Raw genomic sequence first — 17,424 nt, 5'->3', positions numbered from 1 at the left:
ATCATTAAAAGGCTAAATACTGGATACAACGTGTGTGCATGTTTTTTTAATATATGACCTGTAACAAAAACAACATAGAAGTTATAACACAATAATATATAATAGGTTTTAAGAGTATGGTAAAAGTTTGGCCTGCATCATATTTACATTTTATATATCTGGCCCTCAAAGAAGAGTAGTTGAAGACCCCTGCTCTATGCATAAAGTATGTATTCTACAACAATACAGTACATCACATCTATTCTATAAATGAACGTGCTATTGAATCTACAGCTTTGCTAAAAGAACTCAGTTGTGCAGTCAATGAAATACACTATTATTTTTGGAAACACTTTAGATTAGGGAACACAATCACTATTAACAAAGTTTTCCCTCAATAAACTCCTAATTGGCTGTGTATTAATAGTAAGTACGGTAGTAGTTGTTTAGATGGGTTTAGAATATGGTCATGCAGAATAAGGTATAAGTACTAATAAACAGCCAATATGCTAGAAATATGCATGCTAATAAGCAACTAGTTAGTAGTGAATAATGTTCCCTAATCTAAAGTGGTATAATTTGATTAGTAAATTATATAAGGAGTTACAGATGTTTTAAAGAACACTGTTTACAATTGTTCAGTGTGTGAATTTCTATTATTTATTTTTTAACGCGTTAACCAGACTTTTATGTTGGTCTGGTAATGTAACATGTCTTAACACGAGTAATACGATGCTCATTTTCAGACCACTCATTTGCGTACTAACATGGTGGACAGCTGTTAATCACCCTTTTAGATCTACTAACTGTAATACTGTACAAGGCCAACACTGACTCCATATTGAATTGGTCAAGTGTTTAACAAATAGTAGAGCGTTCTTGAGTAAACTTCCAATGCCACGTTAAGAATAGCCCCCTGGAAACCAGACATTGCTGAGACTGCAACGCGTACCGAATCCATGAACGGTTTCACAGCAGGTTTCAGGAGTGTTTCCTCATGTGGCAGTTAAAGTTAGCTTTACTTCTGAAACTGCTGCCACACTGAACACAAACGAAGGGCTTCTCTCCGCTGTGAACTCTCATGTGAGTGGACAGATTTCCTTTCTGTGTGAAGCTCTTTCCGCACTGAGGGCAGGTGTGAGGCTTCTCTCCGCTGTGCACTCTCGTGTGGCTCTTCAGGTCTTCTCTGCGAATGAAGCGTCTCCCACACACTCTGCAGGAGTACGGCTTCTCTCCGCTGTGAATTCTCAAGTGGATTTCAAGGCTTCTTTTCTCAGTGAAGCGATGTCCACACTGTTGGCAGGAGTACGGGGTCTCTCCGGTGTGGACTTTCATATGAAGAGTAAGGCTTACTTTCTGAGTGAAGCTCTTTCCACACTGCTGGCAGGTGAAAGGTTTCTCTCCGGTGTGGATTCTCGTGTGGACTTTAAGGTTTTCTTTTTGTTTGAAGCTCTTTCCACACTGCTGGCAGGTGAAAGGTTTCTCTCCGGTGTGGATTCTCGTGTGGACTTTAAGGTTTTCTTTTTGTTTGAAGCTCTTTCCACACTGCTGGCAGGTGAAAGGTTTCTCTCCGGTGTGGATTCTCGTGTGGACTTTAAGGTTTTCTTTTTGTTTGAAGCTCTTTCCACACTGCTGGCAGGTGAAAGGTTTCTCTCCGGTGTGGATTCTCGTGTGGACTTTAAGGTTTTCTTTTTGTTTGAAGCTCTTTCCACACTGCTGGCAGGTGAAGCTGGTCTTCTGGGCTCTCTTCTGAGAAGACACCTCATTTTGGGACATTTCAGTCTGTGAGCAAATAAAAGGTTTTTCTCCAGTTATGAAATCAGGATGTTCCTCATACTGAGTTTTCTCTTCCATTTCATGCAGCATCAGGTCTAAGATGAAAACACAAATAAAAGTTAACCTGAGTTTAAAGGCGCAAAGCCAGTGACATCAAAAAAATATCTTTTTGTCCTGCACAGCTTAGTTAAATATTATTATTAATTTTATTTTTTCCCACCGAATGTCCATGGCCCCAGAATAATCTGTTGTGTGAATGTACACTACCGCTCAAACGTTTGGGATCTGACAGATTTTTTATGTTTTTTAAAGAAGTTTCTTATGCTCATCAAAGTTGCATTTTTTATTGCAATATTATAGCAATTTAAAATAACAGTTTCTATTTGAATACACTTCAAACTGTGATGTATTTCTGTGATGCGCAGCTGTATTTTCAGCATCTTCAGTGTCACATGATCTTCAGAAATCATAATAATCTGCTGATTTATTATCAGAGCTGGAAACGGTTGCCGTGAAGCTCTTTCCACACTGCTGGCAGGTGAAGCTGGTCTTCTGGGCTCTCTTCTGAGAAGACACCTCATTTTGGGACATTTCAGTCTGTGAGCAAATAAAAGGTTTTTCTCCAGTTATGAAATCAGGATGTTCCTCATACTGAGTTTTCTCTTCCATTTCATGCAGCATCAGGTCTAAGATGAAAACACAAATAAAAGTTAACCTGAGTTTAAAGGCGCAAAGCCAGTGACATCAAAAAAATATCTTTTTGTCCTGCACAGCTTAGTTAAATATTATTATTAATTTTATTTTTTCCCACCGAATGTCCATGGCCCCAGAATAATCTGTTGTGTGAATGTACACTACCGCTCAAACGTTTGGGATCTGACAGATTTTTTATGTTTTTTAAAGAAGTTTCTTATGCTCATCAAAGTTGCATTTTTTATTGCAATATTATAGCAATTTAAAATAACAGTTTCTATTTGAATACACTTCAAACTGTGATGTATTTCTGTGATGCGCAGCTGTATTTTCAGCATCTTCAGTGTCACATGATCTTCAGAAATCATAATAATCTGCTGATTTATTATCAGAGCTGGAAACGGTTACTGCTTCATATTTTTTTGGAAGCTGTGATACTTTTTTTCATGATTCTTTGATGAATAAAACGTAAAAAGAACAGCAAGAAATCTTTCGTAATATACACTACCGTTCAAATGTTTGGGGTCAATACATTTTTTCTTTCTTTTCTTTAAGGAATTAATAATAGTTTTTCAGCAAGGATGTGTTAAATTGATAAAAAGTGATAGCAAATACTTCTATTGTTCGAAAAGATTTCTATTTTGTATAAATGCTGATCTTTTTAATTCGTCAAAGAATCCATTAAACATATCTGTGTTCTCGTTGCATTTACGTTGTTTTGACCAATATAGGTTTCGTCAGTGATTAGAGAGCTTCCAATCAATGGATCGTTTTTACAAAATGTTTCTGCATCATAGCGTTGCTCGCAGTGAATTCGTGTTCACGATGAAGTGAGCGGCGATATAAATATAGAGGGAGCGGAATGAGAGGCTTCTTCTCTTTCACTCATCTGAGGATAAACTGACTCACAGACAATAGCGTTCCTCGTGGTTACATACAGCATTACACTGTTACGTCCAATAATAATTTAGCATTTCACATAGCTTGGAAACGTTAGAAAACTGAATTTAGCACTTATGTAAACACCTGCAATGTTTTGAAACACAAACCTTTCTTCAGCAGAGCCACAACAGATGCACGAGCGCGGCGCAGACTTATGATGTCACATCACCAGACCAAAATAAAAGTCCTGTTCTTCTACTTAAGTTTTGTCTCTTAATCTGCTTCTTTCCTCTTCGTTCCTAATACAGTTCTGTATTATACGCTCAGCATGTTCTTTAATGCCTCCTATCACTGTTCCTTTTCCCCAGGACGAGCATATAGTGTTTAATCCTGTATGCTTTAGCCTGAGTCTTGATATGATAGTTCCTTCTATTTTATTTTTTTATATTTTTTCATGACTGACTTTTGTATTTTGCGATAGCGTCTTATTTAGCATCTTCCTCCACATTTTCTGCCTTATTTCTATTCCTTTCTTCTTAATTAGAGTTGTTCCTTCTCAAAGTAAAATAACCAAGGAGGAATGTTACTGAGGTTGTTTTGATGAACTTTAACTTTAATGCTTTCATATTAAATATAGGCTAATTCTAAAGGGTGTCATTTAATTATTTTAAATAGATAACGTTTATTTCTTCAAAACAAAATCACATAGTTCAAGGTTATAAATATAAATTATAAGTTGTATGTTCTGAATTTTCTGAGGGTAAAGTGGACCCTTTTTTGGGTGGTTTCAAGCCCTGTTTTGCACCCCGTCTATGAAATGTCACACTAAAACTGTTGCCATCTGTGTAAAAAATGTGGAGTTTTTTGTTTTGTTTGTTTGTTTGTTTGATTTTTTTGAAGAAACCAAGTTTTCACCATCTTGGAATAAACTGATTATAGAAGGTAGCTTAATATGAAAAGTGTGATTTCTGCATAAGTCATGTGAATTAATGCATCTTTAAACTCAGACATTTCTATAATGAATACACATTTTTATAATCAGCCCTAAAACATTTGATCGTGTATATAACACACACACACACACACACACACACACACACACACACACAAAAACACATAGAGAGAATAGAATTTTTTTTTTTTTTTTTTAATAAAAAAAAAGAAGATGAATGTAGATAAAGTAGAATTAAATTAGAATAGAAAGTGTTAGAGTTAGAGGGTCAAATAAAGGTGGAACAGATGTGTTTTTAGTCGTTTCTTAGGACTCCACATGTTGTGGAAAGAAGGTTTACTACTAAAATTGGGAAAAATTGGAATTGAAGGAAGAATTTATAACTGGGTTTTAAGTTTTTTATTAGATATAACAATTCAGGTTCGGGTGGGAAATGAATTGTCACAGATAGTGAGTGTGGAGAATGGGACACCTCAAGGGAGTGTGATAAGCCCTTTATTATTTAACATTATGATCAATGATGTATTTGAAGAAGTGCCTCCAGGGATTAACACGGCTTTATATGCTGATGATGGAATAATGTGGAAAAGAGGAAGAAATGTATCTTTTAATTTGGATAGAATTCAAGAAGCAATAGAGATGGTAGAAAGGTGGTCTTTAGAGTGGGGGGTTCAAATTTTCATTATCCAAAACATATTACCAGATATTTACCAGGAGGAAAATTAAAGACAATAAGCAGCTTAAACGTTATGGGTCTGCATTAGAAAAAGTAACTAATTTAAAATATTTGGGAATGTGGTTTGATGATAAATTAACTTGGAAAGTCCACATAGATTATATTATAAAGAAATGTAGTAAAGTATTAAATTTAATGAGAGGGGTTGCAGGACAAGATTGGGGTGCAGATAAGCAATCATTGAAGTGTATATATATTGGACTCATGAGATCAGTTCTCGATTATGGATGTATTGTGTATGAATCTGCATCTGCAACGTTATTAAAGAAACTAGATATTATGCAAGCTAAAGCACTAAGATTGGTTCAAGGAGAAGTTAAGACGACACCAATTGCAGCAATACAGGTGGAGTCCTCAGAAAGGCCTCTACATTTAAGAAGAGAAAAACTAGCCATGGCATATTGGATTAATCTTCAGGGCCAAAGAGAGGATCATCCTGTAAGAGAAGTACTTAATGAGAGTTGGGGAACAGTAAATAAACCAGGTAAAGGATTTGCATGGAGAATTAAGAAATTGATCAATGAAACTGGAATAGAATCAAATAAATTTGCATCGGTAATAGAAACTCCTCCAATAGCACCTTGGTTATTAGAACAACCAGAAGTCGACTTAAACGTACATAAAGATATGACGGGAATGTGGGAGGGGTTTAATTTAGAAGCGTATGATAAAGAATATATAAAAAGTATGCATTATTAATTTTTTTAATTCAAGGTAATGAAGAGGTAGATAAAATGGCTAAAGAATCCTTAAATATGGATGATCCAAGTATAACTATTGCACTCAGCAGAATAGAAGGGAAACGGTTCATATTAAATGCATGCAATATTGTATGGCGGATATACTGGGACTCGTGTCTAACAGGTAGGCATTATCACAAAGTACAAAGGAGCATAAAGAGAAGAAAAATTATTCATAACATAAGTAGAAGTCATTTTAACACATATACGAACAGGACATTCAAATCTGAACCAAACACTATACATTACAGGGAAGCATGACACTGGTCTATGTGATGTTTGCTTTGATGATATGTGCAGCATATGAAAGAGAAATCAATGGACTTAAAGATGAATTACAAGTATTTTCATTAAGTAGTATTCTAAATGATGGTCCAAATGCAGGAAAACAAATAAGTGCAATCATGAGATTTCTTAAGAACTGTGGATTAATGAACAGAATATAGGATTTAGGTGAGAAGTGGTACGTTCTCTTCACACTCCATCACAGTAGGTGGCGGTATGCACCTGTGAAGTTGGTTCACAACACGCCATAAAACCAGAAGAAGAAGAACTGACTGAGACGCACCCAGAGATCTGTCTGTTAATTATTCTGATCTCAAACACACAGAGAAACTCCTGCTGAAGCTGAGATCCTCGAGACACTGTTATAGAGATGGAGCTTATTAAAGAGGAGAGTGAAGACGTGAGGATTGAAGAAGCTTTCAAACATGAAGATCCTGAGCAACAACAAACAAAGATGGCGTTTATTAGAGAGGAGAGTGAAGACGTGGAGAATGAAGTCAAGCATGAAGATCCTGAGGAGATATACTGGGACTCGTGTCTAACAGGTAGGCATTATCACAAAGTACAAAGGAGCATAAAGAGAAGAAAAATTATTCATAACATAAGTAGAAGTCATTTTAACACATATACGAACAGGACATTCAAATCTGAACCAAACACTATACATTACAGGGAAGCATGACACTGGTCTATGTGATGTTTGCTTTGATGATATGTGCAGCATATGAAAGAGAAATCAATGGACTTAAAGATGAATTACAAGTATTTTCATTAAGTAGTATTCTAAATGATGGTCCAAATGCAGGAAAACAAATAAGTGCAATCATGAGATTTCTTAAGAACTGTGGATTAATGAACAGAATATAGGATTTAGGTGAGAAGTGGTACAGTCTCTTCACACTCCATCACAGTAGGTGGCGGTATGCACCTGTGAAGTTGGTTCACAACCCGCCATAAAACCAGAAGAAGAAGAACTGACTGAGACGCACCCAGAGATCTGTCTTTGAATTATTCTGATCTCAAACACACAGAGAAACTCCTGCTGAAGCTGAGATCCTCGAGACACTGTTATAGCGATGGAGCTTATTAAAGAGGAGAGTGAAGACGTGAGGATTGAAGAAGCTTTCAAACATGAAGATCCTGAGCAACAACAAACAAAGATGGAGGTTATTAGAGAGGAGACTGAAGACGTGGAGAATGAAGTCAAGCATGAAGATCCTGAGGAACAAACGGGTCGGTTTCATCCGTCTTTCTGTGTCAGCAATCTCTTTATCTCACATATCAAATGAGGATCAACTGTTAATAGCCCAAACAAAACAAGTATTTTGTGTAACATTAAGCCCAATATCTACTTCTGAATTACAAATAATGAAAACAATTCATTTCTATCACTTAGTTTTGCACCTGTATCTACAAACTTGCAAAAGTGTGAATGTGAGAGATTTGTTGTCTATTAAAGCAAGAAGCCGTGGTTTGTTGTCATCCTCACAATCACTTTATTAATTCAGGGTCTTGTAAACATTACTTTCTCTCCAGACGTGAATAACTCTTACAAAGAAAATAACTTTTACAAAGAAATGAGACTGAAGAACTATTTCTCCTTTAGAGAAGGAAATGTAATTCATGCTGTTTTTGTTTGTCACATTGTCCTGTGATGCACAATATTCAAGACCTCCATGTGATAGTCACTTTGTTTCATCAACACAATACCTCCAGCTTTATCTGAGGGTTTAACTGTCACGTCTGTTTCCTTAGTCACTGATTTCAGTGCTTCACGGTCTGTTTTCGTGATGCTTGATCTATGCTTAATATTATGCTCAAAGTTGATCTGCATCTCTCTCTACCAAACGACCGAACGTATTACTAGATGCATTCGCCACAGTTGGACAAAATGTACTCTTAGGTTTACATCTACTCTTATATCTGGATACATCGTTTACTTTTACTTCAAGAGGCAATGCGGTTCTCTCCTTATGATAGAAATATTTCAACTTGATCTGATGAAAAAATGTAAACCGTTCTTTCTTTGTTTGGAATAGAGATATACTGGGACTCGTGTCTAACAGGTAGGCATTATCACAAAGTACAAAGGAGCATAAAGAGAAGAAAAATTATTCATAACATAAGTAGAAGTCATTTTAACACATATACGAACAGGACATTCAAATCTGAACCAAACACTATACATTACAGGGAAGCATGACACTGGTCTATGTGATGTTTGCTTTGATGATATGTGCAGCATATGAAAGAGAAATCAATGGACTTAAAGATGAATTACAAGTATTTTCATTAAGTAGTATTCTAAATGATGGTCCAAATGCAGGAAAACAAATAAGTGCAATCATGAGATTTCTTAAGAACTGTGGATTAATGAACAGAATATAGGATTTAGGTGAGAAGTGGTACAGTCTCTTCACACTCCATCACAGTAGGTGGCGGTATGCACCTGTGAAGTTGGTTCACAACACGCCATAAAACCAGAAGAAGAAGAACTGACTGAGACGCACCCAGAGATCTGTCTTTGAATTATTCTGATCTCAAACACACAGAGAAACTCCTGCTGAAGCTGAGATCCTCGAGACACTGTTATAGAGATGGAGCTTATTAAAGAGGAGAGTGAAGACGTGAGGATTGAAGAAGCTTTCAAACATGAAGATCCTGAGCAACAACAAACAAAGATGGAGGTTATTAGAGAGGAGACTGAAGACGTGGAGAATGAAGTCAAGCATGAAGATCCTGAGGAACAAACGGGTCGGTTTCATCCGTCTTTCTGTGTCAGCAATCTCTTTATCTCACATATCAAATGAGGATCAACTGTTAATAGCCCAAACAAAACAAGTATTTTGTGTAACATTAAGCCCAATATCTACTTCTGAATTACAAATAATGAAAATAATAAACACTTAGTTTTGCACCTGTATCTACAAACTTGCAAAAGTGTGAATGTGAGAGATTTGTTTTCTATTAAAGCAAGAAGCCGTGGTTTGTTGTCATCCTCACAATCACTTTATTAATTCAGGGTCTTGTAAACATTACTTTCTCTCCAGACGTGAATAACTCTTACAAAGAAAATAACTTTTACAAAGAAATGAGACTGAAGAACTATTTCTCCTTTAGAGAAGGAAATGTAATTCATGCTGTTTTTGTTTGTCACATTGTCCTGTGATGCACAATATTCAAGACCTCCATGTGATAGTCACTTTGTTTCATCAACACAATACCTCCAGCTTTATCTGAGGGTTTAACTGTCACGTCTGTTTCCTTAGTCACTGATTTCAGTGCTTCACGGTCTGTTTTCGTGATGCTTGATCTATGCTTAATATTATGCTCAAAAAGCTGATCTGCATCTCTCTCTACCAAACGACCGAACGTATTACTAGATGCATTCGCCACAGTTGGACAAAATGTACTCTTAGGTTTACATCTACTCTTATATCTGGATACATCGTTTACTTTTACTTCAAGAGGCAATGCGGTTCTCTCCTTATGATAGAAATATTTCAACTTGATCTGATGAAAAAATGTAAACCGTTCTTTCTTTGTTTGGAATAGATCCGGAGTTGGTGTGGGAACGAAAGAAAGACCGGTATAAATTTTTACATGATAAAAAAAAGTGTCATATCGCGATATCAATTTCCAACAACAACACCACAAACCCAATAGGTGTGTTCGACTTGAAGCAGCGCTGCGCAGACTGATCGGTGTATGACATCAAAGTATCGCGAGAGCGGCTCTAGAGCATATTCGAGCGCACGCTCTTACAGTCGAAAATAGGCGAGACGCCTATCTTTAGCGAAGTGCCTGGTGTAAACGCAAGCATTGACTAACGTTAGCTCTGGTGTCTGCGTCGGAGCCGCAGACGTGTGCAGTGTAAATAAAGGGTAAGACACGATGTCGTACACCGATCGGTCTGCTTCAAGTCGAACACACAGCTGCTGCTGCCATCTTATGACAATAGACGTACACGTCGAATTAGGAAGTCTGTCATCGATGACAGTAGCTCATTGGAAAAGGATGGAAAATGCCCTTCATTTTGTTTGCACTAATAAATGTTGCTGCCTGCCAGCTGCTATCACCAATAAAACGTTGTTCCATGTTTTTTCTATATCGTCATCGCAAATATTCTTGAAATATCGTGATGTAATTTTGAGGCTATATCGCCTACCCTTACATTGGATGTTGACTTCCGGAATCCATAGATGTTCCCTGGCCTAAAAAAATCTGAATCCGAGTCTGATGGAAAGTCAGATGTTTTTGAACGTTTCGTTTTGTTGCCATGTTGAAAACAAACTTGCTTCTGATGTGTTCAACCGCTGGATTCAAGCCATGGATAAACGGTCTCTTTCTTGTAATCCAACAGTGTTCAATTTTGAATTTGAGTTTGATCTTTTGCAATTCTTGTTGGTATTTATTTAAGCTGGATTTCAGTTTTTCTTCCATGTCCTTCAAATCAAAGATCCACGCTACATGAACCTTGTCATATAAACTGGAATAAATACGAAACTAGAGTCAAACTGAAACTGAAATGAGACGTTAGTAATAAATAGTATAATGAGTAAATGAAATAATCATAACAAGGTGCATTAAAAGTCATTAAATCTTTGATTAATATGAATATTTTAATTAAACGTGTCTCCACGTACTATTCAATAAAATTCTAGTGCATTTCATCTATTAAATAACAGCGGAGTGAGCAATTTTTTGGATATGGTAAGATTAAACTTATTTTAGTGAGTAAAGTACCACATTTCAGCTATCATTTTGTTATGGGGGCTACACAAAATGATATTTTATCCTTGCTTCTAGAAAATCCTCGAACTATATGCTTTCTAACAGCTTCATGTGGCCGTAAACATTTAAATTGAACGTGGCTTTAAAGGGTTACTCCACCCCAAAATGAAACCTCGTAAAGACCGCCGTTCGTCTTCGAAAAGACAAATTAAGATATTTTTGATGTAATCTGAGGGTGCTTTCACACCTGTAGATCAATTGCTTTGTTCCAAAACAGGGATTAAAATTATTACAATGTTGCTTTTTATTCTTGGTGCGGTTCGCTTTCACACGGCAAAGTTCCTAAACGGACCAAAATTGTTAATACAAGTCACGTCCTCTCATTGGTCAAAGTTCCACGGTTTATTTTCAGGAATTCCGCTCATAGCGTTCATCGGTCACGATGGAAAACAACAGCTTCAAGGGCATATTGTTGGGTTTTTTGTAGCCGTCATTATATTAATTTATTAATTTATCGTTTAGAGCAGGAGTCCAGGATTCGTCTGTAAATTTTTCTTAAAATGCACCTACTACGAAGAGCAATAAAATGGCATTATAAAAATGAAAAGACGTGCTCACACACAGACATATCGTCTACTGTTTTTTACGGAATTTACGTAATTACCCATTATATATTGTGATATAGCCTGGTCCGTTGGATCGGATTGCTTTCTCACTACAACCGAACCGCTCCAGAGTTTGTTTTGGATCGAGCCGAGACCACCTCGTTCAGGTGATCTCGGACAGATTGTTTTGGCACGGATCCGAGCGCGATTGCCGTGTTCACATATGCCCAAACGAACCGAGCTAAGGAGGGAAACGTGCCAGGTGTGAAAGCACCCTGAGAGCTCTCTGACCCTCCCATAGACAGCAATGGAATTACCACGATCAACGTCCAGAAGCGTAGCAAGGAGATCTGTAAAATAATCCATGTGACAAAATGGCGCTAATTGAAGAAAAGTTTGTTTTTAAGGCACTTTGTGACTTTTCTTACTTCATACACAAAAAAGTGTAAAATTCGGACAAAATTTGATTTATAATTTGATATTTTATAATAGTGATTTTATAATTTCAAAATCTAGAGAAAAAGTAGAAATGAATGACTAAGGCAATAAGTGCTCCTCTGCTGCCGTCTACTGGTTATAATTGTGATTTGACGTATTTTTTAAATTTTACATAAGTGTTTGTTTACCACAAAGTATATTTTGGACATCCCATTAAAAATAACATTCAAACTTGGATCATTTTAGAGATTTAAAGTGCTGGAAATAGTTGTGTGAAATGCTTGAAAGTCATTGAAAAAGTGCTTGAATTTCTCTCTCAAAAGATTGTACAAACTCTGAAATGAATGATGTAATGCATTCGACTATTTCTACCACAACACCATGGTTACAGTTAGCGTTACCGCTTCTGGTTTCCTGATGTATGTCAGCGCTGTTTATAACAGAGATTTCTGTGCAGAATTTGAATGATTCTCAATAGATCTTGCAGCGACCTTATCATTGTGCGGCGAATTCAAACGCTTCTCACCGGATCTCGCAGAACCACTGACCTTATTTGAGGGATTTAACCAAAATCCCATTCAAAAAATCCATTGACTCTGGGACGATGGAACCGGAAGTGCTAAAATGCTAACTCGCTTCTGGGTTTTTGCCTATAAAGTAGGGATGCACGATATATCGGCCACCATATCGGTATCGGCCGATAAATGCTCATTTTTTCTGTTATCGGTATCGGCCTGATAAGAAAATTTGGCCGATATCTTAAAGCCGATAAATAATGCATTATTTCCTTCAGAGACACTTCAGATGCGCGCTGTTCGTTTGCAGCCTTTTGTGCAATTGTACATTGTAATATTGTGTTTATTTGATGTATATCTGATTTATCTCATATAGAATGCGTTTGGTTAAGTTAAAAAGAGCGCTTCAGTTTACCGGTGATCATCTTTAGCTCAGCACACGCAGCCCAAACAGCAGTGCACAACATTAATAACTATGATTGGGAATGTCATGTATATAACATTCTAATGAGAACATTATTATAATAAAACATTGTGAATTCTTTGGGTTTAGTTGCCGTGTTTCAGCGCGTTGTTATGGGAAGAGCGCATCCACAACAGGATCACACATTCTGACTATAGCACGCAAGAACTGCATCATTTTGTACATATATAAGTTGTAATATTATGTTTATGTTGTATTAATATTAATCTCAGGATGCATTTCCTTGAGTTAAATAAGCTGCCAGCAAAACGCTTCAGTTTACCATGTTCATTCAGCTCTTCAGCTTCAGCACGCGCAGCTCAACGGCTGCTATTTAAAACAGTGGTATTAATTTGTTACTTTTTCAAAATCATCGATACATTATAAATAACAACAACCACTTGTATTTTTCTCTTATTATTTTCATCAACAATATGGTTTAGTAATTAAAATCATTTAATTATTGTCCGTGCAGAGGCTATTCCGTTTTATTGATCTATGGCGCATTCATTTTGATTCTTTACACGTGTAATGATGTCCAGTGACTTGTTTGCATTATTTATGCATAATTTTATTTATTTGTAAGACTTTATGACTAAATTTGGTAATGGGAGAGTAAAAATATTTTTAAAACGTACACCGTTCAAACTAGGCTGCTTATGTTGAAGTGTTTGGGATGTGGCTTTTAATGATGAGACCTTTTTTGTAATCAGGCTCTCAAAAAGTATATAACAATTTGGATATAGATTTATCGGCCAACATATCAGTTATCGGCTTTCAAAAATAAAGAATAATCGGTTATCGTATCGGCCAAAATTTTCATATCGGTGCATCCCTACTATAAAGTGACATCATACTTCCACCACTCTATAAGAGCTCGCTCAAGTACTGAGGAGCTAAACCATTCAGGGCTTTTTAAGTTATTAGCGAGGTTTTAAAATGTATACAGTGTGTAATAGGGAGTCAGTGCAGTGATAAGCCTCGGGTCCTCCTGTCTCCAGCTTCACCCAGTCAAGATGATCCCATGACTCTGCCTCCAGCTTCTGCACCCATTAGGAGTGTAGAATTAGGGGGACGCTACGGACATGTCCCTACCCATATCCAGCGACTACCAAATTGTCCCAAGCAATAATTTTTATCAAACAATTTAATATATGTAAATGTTTTTGTAATTTAGGAAGCATCTGAAATATGTCATAGCATTAATATTGCCTAAGAAGCTAAAGTAAATGCGTTACAAAACTGCTCGCTTTCAAGGACCCACATTTAATACATGGTATGGAGTAAGAACGTACGGTAGTCGCACACCGAACGAGAAGCGTAGCACCAACTCACAGGTATTGCACCGAGTTCAAGACAGCAGTCCAAAACGGTTAACATAAAAGTTCACTTCTGGAATTATCTATGGATATTAAAGGGGTCCTATTATGGTTTTTCACTTTTTCAACTTTAGTTAGTCTGCAGATCTTTTTTATGCTCAAACAGCAACATTACAAAGTTACAAAGCTCAAAGTCCACTTCAAAAGGAGATATTTTATTTTACAGAAATTTTCAAAAACTCATTTGGACTACAATGCATATTTTCCGGGATTTGTGATATCACAAATATCGACGAATGAGATGAGACCTGGTTCAGCTGCACTAGAGAAGGCAACAAGTGTTAAAACTATGTCGGAGACACGCTAGCTTTCCCAAGGCAGACAAACTTTGAGTGGTTACAATTATCTGGGTTTAAATCGCGCTCGAATTGATTTGATGCAATATTTACACTGAAGCTCGCAAGCGGCTATGGTAAGGGAAGTGACATTTTCCGACCAGGCGCCGAGTGCTGCTAATCACAGCACACACTGACCCAGCTGACCGATCACGGCACACACTGGCCCAGCTAACCGATCACAGCACACACTGGCCCAGCTGACCGATCACAGCACACACTGGCCCAGCTGGGGAGAGAGTTGTTGTAATAATGTAAACTATGTGAAAAATAATGTTTTTCGAACAACCTAGTATGAGAGCCTGTTCTAGTACACCCCCAAAACAAAATCAGGACTTTGTAAAAAAAAAAAAAAAAAAGCATAATAGGACCCGTTTAATAGCTCTGTGTATAACTATCTATATAAAACATACAGACTGAAAGACAAACGCTGTGCTGAAAGATGCAAAATGCACAGTCTTCCATCATATGAGTGATGCTCTGTGGCGTGGCAGGATTTGGAACCGTCTTTAAATTTAATTTAATAGCCTATGTTGTTAAACTGAATGTACAAAGCAAACTAGCTGGAAATATCCACAAATTAAAAAACAACACTGAAATAAGAGCGTGCGGTTTATTTGTCAATCAGATGCGCGTTAAAGTTGTGTTTGTTACTACAGCAACAGTGGAGTTCTCTTTCAGAATCATCCTGGGTCCAATTTGACTAATATTAAAATAAAGTGCTGCGTGATTAAGACAACCAGTTTATGGATTATGAATATGTTGGCTACCATAAGCTATACATAAAGACTTTAGATGACATGAAACTGCGGTTTAAGGTCTATCATGTGGGGGGCTCTGCTGTTATGTCCCCAATAATGTCAAAAGCAAACCTACACCCTTGGCCTGTCTGCTCCGTTTTGGCTCCCTCATCCCTCTGCTCCACCTTGGTCAGACATCACCCTGCTTGTGTCATGGAGTTATGGGTATCTCCACCCTCCCTCTGGCTCTCTCTTGGTCCTCCGTCACAACAACTCTGCCTCAGTCCTCTGGCACTCTGTCTCCACCTCAGATGCTTGTTGCGGTGACGCTGCCTTGTTTGCCAAAGCAACTGGTGTTGTTCAATTCCATCAGATCTGTCTGCCCCCTAGTCCCATCTGCCGTCAGCCAAGTCTCCACCATGGCTCCTTCCTTTTTCACCTCCCCTGTGGGCTGTCTTCCTGGCTGCTCTCTGAGTCACCACCTGGCTCCTCTTGATCCTGGATCCTCCCACTTTCATCACCACCTTGGCTTCTCCTGCCATCAGTGTCACTAGTCTCTAGCACTTTGCTGAGCCCTTGTCCTCCTCCAGAGCCACTGCCTTTCCTCCCCAGTTGAATGTGCCTTCCTGGAGGGAGGTGTAACATCATATCAGTGTTAGTTTAATTTTCTTAGTTTTCTTGTCTTCAGTTACCTGCTTCTTTGTTCTAATTTCCCACCAGTCCACATGAGAACTCACACTGGGGAGAAAGGTTTAGATGTCACTGATAGGAATCACCTTAAGAATCATGTACAACATCACATTGTAGAGAAGCCTCACACATGCCCTCACTGTGAAAAGAGTTTCACACAAAGAGTAAAGCTGGAGGAGCATATAATAATTCACACTGGAGAGAGACCTTTCACCTGCCCTCAGTGTGGAAAGAGTTTCAAACAGAAAAAAAACCTTAATGTCCACATGAAAACTCACACTGGAGAGAAGCGTTTCGGCTGCAAACTGTGTGAGAAGAGCTTCACACGAAAAGAAACCTTTAAGGGTCACATGGCAATTCACAAGGGAGAGAATCCTTTTGATTGTGATCAGTGTGGAAAGAGTTTCAGATATAAAAGAAACCTTAAGCATCACATGAGGATTCACGCTGGAGAGAAAAGTTTCACTGACGGAAATCACCTTCAGAATCCTGTACAACATCACACATGCCCTCACTGTGAAAAGAGTTTCAAACAAAGAGTAAAGATGGAGGAGCACATAAGAATTCATACTGGAGAGAAACCTTTCACCTGCCCTCAGTGTGGAAAGAGCTTCACAAGTAAAGGATACCTTAGGATTCACATTAGAGCTCACACTGGAGAGAAGCCTTACAAGTGTCCCCAGTGTGAAAAGAGTTTCACGTATCACACAGACCTGAAACGGCATTTGCAAACTCACTCTGTAAAGATAATTCTGATTTCCACAGTGTGACGAGAGGTTTAGAAAAAGGAGGCAATAGGAAATGTTTCTTTTAGAAAACAATGTTACTTTCACACACCACAGCTGAAAGGGAGCTTCATCTGATTTAACTTTTTGACTTTTTTTTATTAAATTTGTTTCAATGTTATACTTTACCTTTTTATTCTTCACCTGACCATCTTCTTTGCTATAGTTTCAAATATTAAGCAGACACCCTTTAATTTAGACCAGGGGACGGCAACAAATAGAGAAAACTGCATACCAATGTTCATTTTGAGGTCCTCTGCACAATATGATTTTGCTGCAGTTGGAATTGAACTGCTGGTTCGTCTGGCCAGAGGAGAACTGGCCCCCGACTGAGACTTGGTTTCTCCCCAGGTTTTTTCTTCATTCTGTCACCGATGGAGTTTTGGTTCTTTGCCGCTGTCGCCTCTGGCTTGCTTAGTTGGGGACACTTCATTTCCAGCGATATCGACGACTTAGTTGCACAGATACTGTTTAAACTGAACTGAGCTGGATGAAGACCTCACTGAATTAAATAATGAAATGCCTTTAACTGAAAATTGAGTGTTTACTTTTGTCCTTTTGCATTGCTACACACTATTTTACCCATTTAATACTGTAAAGATGTTTTGACACAATCTGTATTGTAGCATTTGGACCAATCCAACACACAATTGTTCATTAAATTTAACAAATCAATTATTCATTAGATTAACAAATA

At 37.7% G+C, this 17,424-nt stretch overlaps 2 protein-coding genes across 2 annotated transcripts; one reads left to right on the top strand and one right to left on the bottom strand.

The window, feature by feature from the left end:
• Window positions 1–501: 501 nt before the first annotated feature.
• On the bottom strand, window positions 502–3,551 carry LOC107569104 (gastrula zinc finger protein XlCGF8.2DB-like). The gene is made up of 4 exons (XM_016255101.1): window positions 3,498–3,551; window positions 2,253–2,441; window positions 1,990–2,018; window positions 502–1,716 (listed from the first exon to the last, which is right to left on the bottom strand). Exons 2-4 carry the CDS (start codon window positions 2,434–2,436, stop codon window positions 961–963), a joined length of 969 nt encoding a protein of 322 aa, XP_016110587.1. The 5' UTR covers window positions 2,437–2,441; window positions 3,498–3,551; the 3' UTR covers window positions 502–960.
• Window positions 3,552–8,640: 5,089 nt separating this feature from the next.
• On the top strand, window positions 8,641–17,069 carry LOC107569097 (gastrula zinc finger protein XlCGF8.2DB-like). The gene is made up of 2 exons (XM_016255091.1): window positions 8,641–8,797; window positions 15,973–17,069. Exons 1-2 carry the CDS (start codon window positions 8,641–8,643, stop codon window positions 16,710–16,712), a joined length of 897 nt encoding a protein of 298 aa, XP_016110577.1. The 3' UTR covers window positions 16,713–17,069.
• The last annotated feature ends 355 nt before the right edge of the window (window positions 17,070–17,424 follow it).

Source organism: Sinocyclocheilus grahami, unplaced genomic scaffold (genome assembly GCF_001515645.1).
Source record: "Sinocyclocheilus grahami isolate Dianchi unplaced genomic scaffold, SAMN03320097.WGS_v1.1 scaffold1312.1, whole genome shotgun sequence".
In the NCBI taxonomy this organism is placed as follows: Eukaryota; Metazoa; Chordata; class Actinopteri; order Cypriniformes; family Cyprinidae; genus Sinocyclocheilus; species Sinocyclocheilus grahami.
The sequence above is the reverse complement of the archived record's forward strand: the minus strand, read 5'-3'. Positions and strand labels throughout refer to the sequence as shown.